Genomic DNA, 13,920 nt, shown 5'->3' with positions numbered 1-13,920 from the left:
CAGCTTCACAGGACTGTTCAGTGAGTTTACAACCAGCAAGTCTCGAAAGAGAGAGAGAGAGAGAGAGAGAGAGAGAGAGAGAGAATTACAGTCACAAAAGCTTAAAATGTATTTAAATTTCCTACATTAATCTTCACTGACAGACTATGATTATGATCTTGTTCACAAAGTCAGTGCCTGCCTGTCAGCTACAAACTGTTGTAAAGCTGATAAAATATGTCTTTGTCAACACTGAAATGAAACATTGACCACGAAATCCACTGCTTTGACAAACACCCTGCTTTGACAAATAAGTTTTCTTTACTATTTCCAAATGCTTAATAAATGTAAATATGTATAAAGCTGTAATGGTTTTAAATAAATGTAAATATTTCCACCTAAACAGTTCAAATTCAAGGTCAAGTTTATTTCAAGCCCAATATCACTGTTTACAGTCTCAGAGGGCTTTACATGCCCACAGGTTTACAACAAACAAAGCAGGATGGCACCCCCTGACTTAATCCTCACAACAGGCAAGAAAAAAACTCCCCCCAAAAAACCCAGATGATATAGGGAAAAATGGGAGAAATCTTGAGAAGGACCACAGAGAGAGGAGACCCCTTCATGACAAGACAGGTGTGCAATAGGTGCTGACCCAGTGGGCAAATTGCAAACAACACAGAAATAATGAAAATGAAAAGACACTAGTAGACAGAAATAAAGAATAACAAAACAGCAGGGGGGGTTCAACCGGGGTAGGCCACACAGCCACAGTGGGTCACACCTAAGAGGAAAGCAGCCACATTCAAACAAGACCCTCATGCTCAGACAAATGAGACACAGACATGCAGAAGATGAGGGAGGAAAAGGAGAGCATTAGTGGGGTATCAGCACTTAACAAAATAAAGAAAGAAAATCATTTTTTTAGAGATGCATGAATGTAGAAACGCTAGTGGCTGTGGAGGGCGCAGGAGGAGCAGGGCCATGCAGGGAGAGCAGGGCCAGGGACAGCAGGGCATGGAGACAAAGTCAGTCTACTGACCTAAGGATGGAGCCACATCCATGCAGCAAGACACAGACATCACTGCACTGTCTCTGTACTTTTATATGTGCACTGCTCATTCTTGCACTGGCTGAACCTCTCTCGTTGTTCAGATTACCATTATTTATACTGTACATACATCCTACTGTACATATTTTGTCTATACTGTACATACAACCCATACATATACACTCCTCTTTCCTACTCTGTCAGCCTCACCTCTATGTGTAACATAATTAATATATTATACATATATTAAAATCTGTATATATATTGTTAACTACTGTCAATAATTCTGTACATACTGTAAGATATAGCATCACTTATGCTGTAGTACTCACTTATACCTGCACTTATCTGTAAATAATACTATGCTTTTGCACTTCTGGTTAGACGCTGCTGCATTTCATTGGCTTTGTGCCTGTACTCTGCACAATGACAATAAAGTTGAATCTAATCTAATCTAATCTAATCTAATCTAATCTAATCTAATCTAAACATCAACCACTCACACAAACAGAAGAGAAGGGGTTAGTAACAGAAAGTGAGACGGTCAAGACAAAAGCAGAGGGGAGGGAGAAGGAGAGAGAAGATATGAGAGGCATCTAAGCCGACAGAGACTAAACTAAACTATGCCAGGAGAGACTACGGCAGAGACTGAACCTCCCTCGATGGTCAGTTCAAAATTATGTCATCCATACGTTAGAGAGAACTAATGAGTCTTAAGTTTGGTTTTAAAGGTATCAAGAGAGTTTGCCTCTCTGATTTCTTTAGGTAGGCTATTCCAGAGAGAGCAGTTTGAAAAGAGCAGTAGGTAGAGGTGCAGTGGCCAGCGGACTTCTTTTAAGATGGGGGGGGGGGGGGGGGGGGGGTGGGGGATTAGGGTGTAATTGAGTCAGATAGGTAGGCCGGCGCAAGCCCATGTAGAATTTTAAATGTTAATAGGAGGACTTTAAGATCTTGAAATGGGAGCCAAAAAATAGGCTTCCAAACATTTTCATGAACAAGGCCTGGTTCTGAAATCCGGCCCATTTGAATGTGTAGTTGAAAAGCCCTGGTCTATGTACTTTGGTATCAGACCTGTTGAAACTACAGAGACTAAAAATAATGATAAACACAGAGATAATCATGTATAACACACAACCTGCATATTTTATGTGCACAGATGTTTTACTGCCCATCATCCATATACTGTACTGTCATGTATGTAAGTTTGCCTGCATGAATATATTCTCTCCTGTGATGTTTATGGTATATCATGATTCATGAACAATCTAATAATTTCAAAATTGAAAACAAACGGAGAATTTTTCCAAAAACGGATATCTGTACCCAGGAACATGGCCAAAATCAGCCACACTTCATTTTCCTTTCAAATAATGCAACTATAAGAGTGTTACTTTACAAATGTGTGAAACTAAAGACTCACAGAGCTTTTCTGCAGCACCTCACAGCTGGGAGCAGTCTCCTACGACCCTCATCTGATGTGTTGTATTTCATCAGGTCAAACTCATCCAGCACCTCCTCTGACATCAGAAACATGTAGGCCAGTGCTGTGCAGTGTGCAAGTGAGAGTTTGGTTCTGTAATTCTCAGACTTGACAAAAGCTTGAATTTCTTCGTGGAGAGAGCGATCATTCATTTCAGTCAAGCAGTGCAGTAGATTGATCCATCTCTCAGGTGGGACACCATCTTTATTTAACTCTTTGATGTAACGGCTTATATCCACGATGCTCTCCTGGTTGTTCTGTGTGTGTGTCAGCAGGCCTTGTAGGAGTTTCTGGTTGGACTCCAGTGAGATGCCATGAAGGAAGCGGACAAACAGATCGAGACGTCCATCCTTACTCTCCAAAGATTTATCCACAGCTCCCTTCAGCAACTCAACCAATGGAACATTTTTTACCCATTGTCTGGAGAGAAAAGAGTTCAGTGCCTTCATGAATGTGCTGTCTGATGCATTGATCTCTGTTGGCATAAAATACTGCAGTTCCTCCATGTTCTTGTTTACATAGCAGTAAAACACATAGAGAGCAGCAAAGAACTCTTGAACACTCAGATGCACAAAGCTGTAGACCTTCTTCTGATGAAGCATAGATTCCTCCTTAAAGATCTCAGTACAAATCCCAGAGTACACTGTGGCCTCACTCACATCAATGCCACATTCTCTCAGATCCTCAATATAAAACATGATATTGCCCCTCAGCAACTGATTAAAAGCCAGTTTAGCAAGTTTCAGAAAGATCTCCTTGCTTGATTCCAGAGGATTCTTTGAGCCTGTCTGAACTTTCTGATATTTCTGATTCTTCATTGTAGTCTGAATGAGCAGGAAGTGTGTGTACATTTCAGTCAGAGTTTTAGGGATCTGTTCAACATTGTCTTGAGACAGCATTTGCTGAAGCACAGTGGCTGAAATCCAGCAGAACACTGGGATGTGACACATGATGTGGAGACTCACTGATGTCTTGATGTGTGAGATGATTCTGTTGGCTTGACTCTCATCACTGACTCTTTTTCTGAAGTATTCCTCTTTCTGTGAATCACTGAATCCTTGGACTTCTGTCACACGACTGATGAACTGAGAGGAGATCTGATTGGCTGCTGCTGGTCTGGAGGTTATCCAGATGAGTGCAGATGGAAAAAGATTTCCTTGAATGAGGTTTGATATCAGTTTGTTCACTGATGATGTTGTGGTCACATCACACCGCGTCGCGGAAAAATCTAGCTGAAGTCGACTCTCATCAAAACCATCAAAGATGAACAGCATTTTACAATCATTATATTTCTTTGGATCCAAGTCTTTCAGCTCTGGGTGAAACTCTAGCAGGAGTCCTTGAAGACTGGACTGATTATTTTTAACCAAGTTCAGCTCTCGGAAAGGAAGAACCAACATGAAATCAATGTCCTGATTGGTCTTTCCTTCTGCCCAGTCCAGAATGAACTTGTGCACAGAAACTGTTTTTCCAATTCCAGCGATGCCCTTGGTGAGTACAGTTCTGATTTGTGGCTTTTGTCTGTCCCCTCCAGGTTCCTGACAAGACAAGATTTCTGTGTCCTCTTTAGTTTGGTTGGTTGACAAGGGTTTGAAGATGTCATTGCAGCTGATTGGTTTATCTTGAGAATCCCGTGTCCTGGATGCTGTTTCAATCTGTAAAACCTCATGTTTCTCATTCACTCCTTCATTCTCTCCCTCTATGATGTACAGCTCTGTGTAAATGCTGTTGAGGAGGGTTTGGTTTTCTTTCAGTGTGGCACCTTCATATAAGAACTCATACTTATTTTTCAGGGTGGTTTTATGACCCTCAATGATTCTCAGCAGGACATCATCTGACTCAGACATGGACGTGTTGTGTTGGACATTTTGGAAACACCCAGACTGATCCTCAGTTAGGTCTGTCTCCACACTGCAGAGAGAGAGAGAGAGAGAGAGAGAGAGAGAAAGAGAGGTGTTAAAAAAAGAATCTCTCAGAACCTGCTGACACAGGCCACACCTGGACTGATCCTGGATCAGACCTGAGTTTCCATATTTGACTCATATTTCCTTTGGGAGACATATGACTCCATCAAGGCTGGCAGGCTGAACCCTTCTCATCAGCCTTGTAGTTCAGTTTAGGGCTCATATACAGTTGGGATGATAGTGATGAAGTGTAACAATAATGATTGACAGCTGGTGAAGAATTCTCACTACACAGTATTTAATCATTCAGAGAGCTATCACACAATATAACATATATAAAGGAAACTAATGAGACTATTAATAATGGATATATGTGAGTGGTTATGAATAGTTGGGCTGATCTGACAGGACTCCCTCCCTTTGACTTTCTTTAAACATGACAAATGTACTGTCACTTTACACTCTGTCTGTTTTTACCTGATACATTTAAACTAAACTGTGTTGTGTTTGATGATGGATGATGAGGCAGTTTTGTCTCTGACACAGAACTTCAGACAGAGAATGAGTCTTTGATCAGTGTTTATGTCAGTTAAAAACACTAAATCATCCAAATAATTGTTATTTAAATCTTTCTCCACAGTTTTTATGGTTGTCCTTGCAGTGTGAGCTGTGCCCTTGTTGGATGAGAATGATGTGAATGGTGTGTAATGAATAGGGCTGATTGGGTCTATTTAGTGCTTGTGTAATTGTTCCTGTAGAAACCACAGTAATGCATGAGGGCTGTTATACAGGGAGAGAAATTGTACTGCAGTGCTGTGTGTGTATTGTGTCTTCCAGTGTTACCACACACCAGCAAAACCTTACACACCAGTTTATCATTCTTTCCCAATACTGACTGATACTGGTCTTTACTGTGCTGTCCTGTTATGTGAGCTTTGTCTCCTCTGTGAGTGGAGTCAATCACACATTTATATTTTCTCATGTTTTGATGGGAACTAAAGTCACACAATCCTTTAGTGAATCTGACCCTCAGTGTCTTACTGAGTCAGTTCTGTTACATTTCTGGAGGAGACTCACTGTGACTCAGAGGGGACAGGTTCTCTGCTGAAGACTGGAGGATTATCCATGGATTCGTCACTCTTCATAGACACACAGCTGGGTACTGGAGATCCTGGTGTCTGTGTCCTGTAGTCAACAGGATCCTCCTCCTCACACTGTCCAGACTGACTCATTCTACAGACAGTGTTCTTCTCCTCTCTGTCCCCACAGTCAATCCTTTTAGTTTCCTCCATTCTCACAATGACCAGTGAGACTTACTCAGGTCTGTGGACACAGAGAGTGAAACTGTTTTAGTCCTTTGCGCACACACACACACACACACACACACACACACACAGACACACACACAGTCACACTCAGTCATAAACAGGAGTGTGTATGGATACCAAAATACAATGTGTGTTGGCCATGATTATCTGTTTGATTTTGCTTAGATTCACTCCCATCTTAATAACTGAACTTCCAAATAAACTCCTCATTTGTTAGATATAACAGATAACTCTCTTTATATTACTGACACAATATGGCAGGAGGCAATCAGCCCAATTGGGTTCACCGGCGCGCAGCTGTACCTGAGTTTAAAAGCTCTGCCCCTCCACCTCTCCCTGCCCCCTCCTCTTTTCTTTTTGTCTGTTTTAGGTTGCCGGGGAGGACGATGTTAATTTCGGAGGAGGCCGGTCGGACCGACATGTTTTCGTTCGTTGGACTTTTTTTGGAAATCGCATCCGTTTTCTTTTTGTATTCTACTGATTAAATCAGTTATGTTTGTTTAAGCGTGATCCGCATTCACTATATTTAAATATTACATATTTAAAAATATTTTTACATACTCACAGCAAATTTCGACATAAGAAATATATCTTTCAAAGCCACTGCGTCACGACATTGCACGAAGAACATTTACTTTCTTTTTCTTCTCTCTCAGTTTTAAGGAAGTATGTCTCTGATCACTCAGGCCCAATAAAAACTCCGTCTGAACGGATACACTGACTATGAATGTGGCAGCGCTGGAATCTCTTAAGATAAATGTCATATGTGAGAGGATTCACAGGAACAGATGAATGAAACGACTGATTAAATGATTATTTTTTACAGTTTATTGTAGGACAGACTTCTGTTTATATCAGGTAAAGACATTCCAAAGATGTATAATATTCATCTACAGAACTGCACCTAAGCGGCCTCACAGCAAGAGGGTCTCGGGTTTGATTCCCGGCCGGGCGGCCAGGGTCCTTTCTGTGTGGAGTTTGCATATTCTCCCTGTGTCTGCGTGGGTTTCCTCCCATAGTCCAAAGACATGCAGATTAGGTGAATTGCTAAATTGCCTCTGGGTATGAATGTCTGTGTGTCTGCCCTGTGATGGACTGGCGACCTGTCCAGGGTGTTTCCCTGCCTTTTGCACTATGAGCGCTGGGATAGGCTCCAGCACCCCCGTGACCCTGATTAGGATAAGCAGCTTAGATAGTGAGTGAGTGAGAACTCCATTTAAGCTTTGTGTTTAGTTACACAGTAATAATTGTGTTGTGTTCATCTGTATCTGTGTGAATGAAAACACAGACTGTAAGGGAATGTAGTCAATGTGATTAATGGTCCAAATCTCATGGACTCTCAACACAATATTATCATTATAATATCATTAGAATACAGCTACTGAACAACACAATATTATCATTATAATATCATTAGAATACAGCTACTGAACAACACAATATCATCATTATAATATCATTAAAATAATACTGAACAACACAATATTATCCTTATAATACCATTAGAATACAGCTACTAAACAACACAATATTATCATTATAATATCATTAGAATACAGCTACTGAACAACACAATATCATCATTATAATATCATTAGAATACAGATACTGAGGGATTACAGATACTCTCTCTCTCTCTTTCGCTCTCTGTATGTTTATTTGTGGTTGGACTCAGGTTACTTGTTAAGCATTAATGTAGTATGTGGCTAAAATTTAATATATAACACTGATTCTCTTTATAGAGGCATATACTCTATTGTACTGTATTCTATTGTATTAATATAAGTCATGTGAGACTCTAGAGGGGAGCCTTACTGTAATCAGTCTGACTGATAACACATGATTTCAGAGGTAAATGTAAATGTACATGTTAATGTGAATGTAAATGTAAATGTAAATGTAAATGTAAATGTAAATGCAAATGTTAATGTTAATGTTAATGTAAATGTAATATGAATGCAGTGTCATGTAACACAAATATACTGTCATTTTAATGTAATGGAATACCTGTGTAATGTCATTATACCTGTCATGACTGTGGGGAGTGTCATTCCTTCTCTGGCCATGTGGGGTCCTCAGTCTTATTTGTTTTGTTCCTGTCACATGATTAGGTCTCCCGTTCCTCATGACTGATGGATTGTTCTGACCTGTGTCTTGTGTTGTCTGTCTGTTTAAGTCATGCTCCTCTGTTCATTCCTTATTTAGTCTCTGAGTTGTTTCCTGTGATCCTGTGACCTCAGCATTGGGTCTTTCCTAAGGTCTCTGAGTTCTTGTTTTTTTGGGTTTTTTTCCCAATGGCCTGTGATAGTTTTTGCCTTTTTAATGAATTATTTCTGTTCTGACTTTTCTGAACTGAACTTTCTGTTTTCACTTTCTGAACTTGTGTTGCCTGTTTTATGGGAGAGCCTATTTTGACCTGTTTGCATTACCTCAGTTACTGCTCCTGTGAGATTTTCTGCTTCATTAAAACTGTTTTGTGATTCAACTCTGTCCCCTGTGTTTGACTCTGCAACAACTGGGTTCACCCCAGTCCTGGGTGGAACATTTACTGGGTGTTCGTCCTCTACCCAGTCAACCCGGGATCAAGGCCTGCCAGACACAGAACAGAACCTGGAGATTTTTTATAAATGTCTAAATCATAGGTCTGGAAATGGTATATAAATGTCTAAAACATAGATCTGGAGATGGTATATAAATGTCTAAATCATAGATCTGGAGATGGTATATAAATGTCTAAATCATAGATCTGGAGATGGTATAAAAATGTCTAAGGTTTGAAAAGTTGCCATGATCAGAGCGAATCTCATGGTTGAGAGAGAAGATGAAACCATCCAGACTCTACTGAGAACAGGCCGTGTGTCCAAACTCATCAACCAGGTGAGGGAGCTGACAGAGAAAGTAAAGACACACACTGACACAGTCCCATGGGACAGATGGAAGAGTCTGTCCACAGGACAACAGTCTCTACAGCTCTTCACACAACTCACTGTTACAGGAGACAGACCACATTAAAAACACACACAGCATGTCTCTGCTTGACCACTGTATTCTGACAACACTGTCACAGATATTATTCTATAAATCAGTTGATTAATTGTCCATGTTCTCTGTTCATTTCAGTGGACACTGCTCTATAACACAGTGCAGTGTAAAACCACTCAGAACAGACCTGTTCCATGGACTGTCACATGACCACATGTTCCAGTTGTCACAACTTGGCTCAAAAGAGGTGACAAAAAGGAGGGCAGACCATGTCCAGATCAAATTAAGGCCAAAGTAAATTTATTATAAAAGGAAAAAAACACCCATAATTTAACAATTAGACTGGTAGTCAGCAGTACCAGTGATGTAGGCAAGGTATGGATGTGTGTTAGAGAAGTGTGGGAGTGTTGAAATGCAGCTACCAAAATCCTCAGGAAACAAATGGTGGAGGCCTGAGGAAGAGAGAAACAGAAATGGTTGGGTGGGGGGGTCAGTACCCTTTAGGCTTTTATACACCTGGGGATCAGAACTCTCAGGTGCCCAGCATCATCCAGGATGCCCCTCCCACTCTGACACCCAGCCTACAAACGCACAACAAATTACAGGGTGGAGGCCATCACACAATCTATAGACACAGATTATCTGTGTCTGGTCTCCCTGCTCCACGTCCTCATTTTTCAGCCTCACAATCAGACACCTCAAAAGATTTACTCCACACTGGAATGACACACAGTGTGAAAATGTAGGTTTAGTAAATGAGTGAGTGACAATGTTCCTCTGTTGGATTCTGTTAAAGCCCAAACTGATTCACTACTGATGATTCACAGTTTGATTCTCTTCTCTAAATATCCACAAAAGCACCGATAGACTAATTTTTTTTTTTTTTTTGGCAGGCTTATCCTTGCTGAACAGCTAGGTGAAGGCTACAGCATTGGCATTAGAAGGCACAATGAAGAGGTGACAAAAAATCAACACATTTTGTTATTTTGCTCAGAGATTAGTCTAATGCAAGTTAGACTTTCACAAAAATAAAGACTGATTAATTTTTAGACAGAAAAAAAAACACCTTACCCCTAGGCTAACTTAGCCCTAAGAGCCACATTACCATGATAACAATCACTGACACCTGCTGACCAGTAGCACCCAACAACAAAAAAGAGGAAAATATGGCTCATAATTTGCGGTTTGCTAACATTGTTATGGAGAGAGCAAAGAAAAGGGAAAGGGTTTTTAGACACCGCAGTAACGCACTGGAAATACACAGCAGTGAGGAAATTGTCAGTTGCTTTTGTTTGCTCAAGGAAACTATCCTGAGCCTGACTGAAGCATTAGCAGAAGTGCTGAGCCACATAAAGAAGCCACAGCATCTCAGCTCCGCCACAGGTTTGAACTGCACTGAGATTTTATGCAACGGGAGGTTTCCTAAATGTTGTTGGTGACACTGTGGGTCTCAGCAAATCTTCAGTGTCACGGGTTGTACATGGGGTATCGAGGGCAATTTCAAAGAAGCTCCCTCAGTTTCCAAACCAACCTGCTGAGCTAAACAAAATCAAAAGTGGGTTCTTCAGCATTGCAAGGCTTCCCAACATTGTAGGAGCCATTGATGGGACACATGTCAGAATCCAGGCACCATCAATTGATGAACATTTGTTTGTGAAGAGAAAAGGATATCACAGCCTAAACATTCAGGCTGTTTGTGATCCCAATCTCCAGTTCCTCAATTGTGTTGCCCGTTGGCCTGGATCAATTCATGATTCGCGAATATTGCGAAACTCTCAACTTTACCTTGCCTTTGAGCAAGGCATCATTGATGGAGTCCTGTTGGGTGACTCTGGTTACACTCTGAAACCATGGCTCCTTACTCCCTTCCTGAACCCTGCCACACGTGCACAGAGGAACTACAATGCAGCTCACGGTTTGACTCGTAACAGAGTAGAGAGGGCCTCTGGAAAGCATGGAGGACATAGAACATTCAGAGGAGCAGAATGGAAGTGGTCGATATGTATGACAGATGTATGTCGACAGACTTTTCTCTGCCTGAAACTACAACTAAAAGTCATAAGAAACTGAGCCACTGTGTTGCTGGCCTCCCCTGTCCATTCAGTCATGTAAAGAAATTAAATAAGTAACAAACATTTTAACAAATAATAGTGTCTCAATTTATTTTTTATAACTCAGTTGTTACAAGAAAACATTTTAACTTTCTCACAAGACAATTAACATACAGTACCCTATATACACATATCATGTTCATTCAATTATCCTGATGAATTAATAAACATTACATAAATTAGTAAATAATTATTCAATTAAAACCCCAATAATAATGAACTTTTGAGCACTAGCAGATGAAACACGTTAAATAACGTGACAAACAGAAATACAGCACTGCAGTCTTAGTAAATTCATGTTAAAACTTGGCTCAATTACACAAACTTCAAGGTATTAGAAGTACACAACATATTTACCCTCCCCTTAACTGCATCTCAAACTTCAGTTTATCGTGCTGAAGCTTTAACACTTCAATTTCAAGCAACACTTTTGTTTCCTCAAGTTGAAGAGTTTGGTATTGTTTGTTTAGCACCATGGATAGAGTTGCAGTAGTTCCCTCCAACACTGAGGGGCAGACCCCCCCGAACTTCTTTGATGCTCCTGTCAATGGTGGGATTAACACTGTTTACTGTCGCTGCAATTTTTTTCAATATCAGGTTTTTTCTTTTATTGTTACACTCGTCACAGAATTGTACAAGTAAAATGTAACTGCTGAATTCTCCCAAAAGATAAACGTCTTCTGCTGGGGTAAACAGAGGTGAGCATTCGGATGCGCTTGCTCTGTCGGCCATTTTTTTTTTTTTAATTTTGAGAACAGTCTTAATTTACCCAGAATTCATTGTACCATAGTTCTGCTTAAAATAGTCAAGAACTAAACTATGTTGTGTAGCGGCTGAATTTAGTGTTGTCAGAAGGAGTCTGAGGGTGTTATTGTTGACGTGTGTGTTACTGTTATTTGACCCGTGACCCTGTGTGTTTCCCTCTCGTTACCTGAACTTGTCTCTGAGCAGTTTTCCACTTATTGTGTTCATTCACTTTCTGTCTTTCTTTTGTTCACACACACCACAATTATGTACAATATCTAAAAAATTTAGATATAAAAAGTCATATTTCATCTCATATTATATTATTATCTCTCTCAGGCACGTACACAAATAGAAACCAGGTGGTGCTCAAGCACCTGCCCAGTTGGCCTCTGACCAGGTAAGTGTCCTTTTTGCGAGATATTTTTTTTCCTCTTTCTTTTTCTAATTTTATGTTCTATCTGAAGTCTGATTATTTGTTATATCTAAGCCTTAGTCAAAGTCTTTCTTTGTGAAACCGGGCCAGGAACACTTTCAATGTTATTATATGTAATGACATTTTATTTGTGTTTTTCTCTCTGACATATGACATTGTTTATATTGTGTTTGTAACAAAATAAAAACAAATAAACAAGAATTTAAAAGTAAATAGACAAGAATTTCTGAAAAAAAAAACATCGAGACAAAACTGCAAATTAATTAATAATTGTTTATTATTACAGTCACAGAAATATATTGCTACATAAATAAAACTGTGACTGTACTTCATACACACGAATTTGTGTTTGTCTGTGTGTGTTAGGGATGTAACAATACACTCAGCTGACGGTTTGATTCGATTCACAATACTATATTCACGGTTCAATTCTTCCATGATATTTTTAAGAAAATCAATTGAACTGACACGGGAATGAAAACAATGGATTTATTTTTGATGCATTAACAATGCTGAACCATTGTTGTGTTTTTGTACCCTTAAACCAAATGTGATAACAGCTTGACCCTAAGAGGAATTCTTTGAAAGTTAGACAAAAATAAATAGTCTTCAAACATAAAATAATATTAAACTGCATGGGTCTGACTGTATAACATTGATATGACATTATGAAAATTGCATCTCAACACACAAAGCTCAAATATAGACACAAGTTAATGAGTTAAGATACTGTCACAAACACTACTGATACCACTGATTTTAAAACTTCAGCTATGTTTGTTCCTGTGTGCATCTCAAAAAGCTGACAAGTCTGGAGCACAAACCTTTTCAGTAGCCTACCCACTCATTATTGATAACATGCGCTGTTATCGTAAGGTCTCTGAACAGCCCTGGATGTATGTCCACCCATTTGTCGTCATCAACACACTCTCCAGACTTTTAAGAATTTCTGTCACTTTGGTTTTTGCTTCGTGTGGGTGTGACGGGATGTTGTATTTGGCCTCCAGTGTCTTAAGTAGTGGACGAAACCCTTCGTTGTCGACTACCAAGAATGGTCTCATGTCTTTAGCGATAAACGCTCCTACGGATCTGGTGATATCTCGTGCTCTTGCACATGTATGAGGCAACAGGGATGCAAAACTTTTTTCAAGAGAAGTTTGGCCTTTAAACACTTTCTTTCTCACATCCCCTGACCAGAGTTTGTCGTTGTGGTGTAGATGCATCATATTCGTGGTGTTAGCAGCAGGCCTAACATGGCTGATTTTTCTGTTTTTCTACAGTTTTTGCATTCTGCCTTCGTTTTGTCCGTTAATGTGTCGCATTCTCCTGTTGAATGACCAAAATGTTGCTAGACTTCTGACTCAAAGGATCCTCAATTTGAATCTCAGCTCCAGCCAACTCATTGCGTTTCACGCTGACGCTGCTAGTGTTTTACTGAAACCTCTTCTTTCTGTCTGTGACTGAAACATGTAAAACGTGAGGCCTCGACCGAAATGCCGGAAGCGTGACGTATGACTCTGTGCACTGGTAACACAAATAATGATACAGGTGACTACTTTTATTTTGTATATTTATTTACTACCGCTGGTGACTTTTATAGGATGTGTGCCGCCAACTTATACAATGCGTGCTGTCACATTTTTGCACGGCAATGTATCGTGCTATGATGAATCGTTACACCCCTAGTAAGTGTGTGTGTGTGTGTGTGTGTGTGTGTGTGTGAGAGAGAGAGAGATCAAGTGAGATTGTGAAAAACTGTAAACTGTATATGTGTATGTGTGGGGGGGGTGCATGTGAAAAAGGATGTGTGTGTGTGTGTGTGTGTGTGTGTGTGTGTGTGTGTGTGTGTGTGTGTGTGTGTGTTTGTGTGTGTGTCTATGAGTATGTCAGAGTGTGTGTTTTTAT

At 40.1% G+C, this 13,920-nt stretch overlaps 1 protein-coding gene across 1 annotated transcript in view; it reads right to left on the bottom strand.

The window, feature by feature from the left end:
* LOC115817129 (NLR family CARD domain-containing protein 3-like) overlaps window positions 1-4,357 on the bottom strand; it is a 10,299-nt gene extending 5,942 nt beyond the window's left edge. Inside the window, exon 1 of the mRNA XM_030780374.1 lies at window positions 2,451-4,357. Within this exon, the coding sequence (XP_030636234.1) occupies window positions 2,451-4,357 (1,907 nt within the window). The remainder of the gene's footprint in view (window positions 1-2,450) is intronic.
* Between the last annotated feature and the right edge of the window lie 9,563 nt (window positions 4,358-13,920).

The sequence above is a fragment of the Chanos chanos genome, chromosome 7 (genome assembly GCF_902362185.1).
Source record: "Chanos chanos chromosome 7, fChaCha1.1, whole genome shotgun sequence".
In the NCBI taxonomy this organism is placed as follows: Eukaryota; Metazoa; Chordata; class Actinopteri; order Gonorynchiformes; family Chanidae; genus Chanos; species Chanos chanos.
Note: the sequence above shows the minus strand (reverse complement) of the source record. Positions and strands in the feature narration are given on the sequence as shown.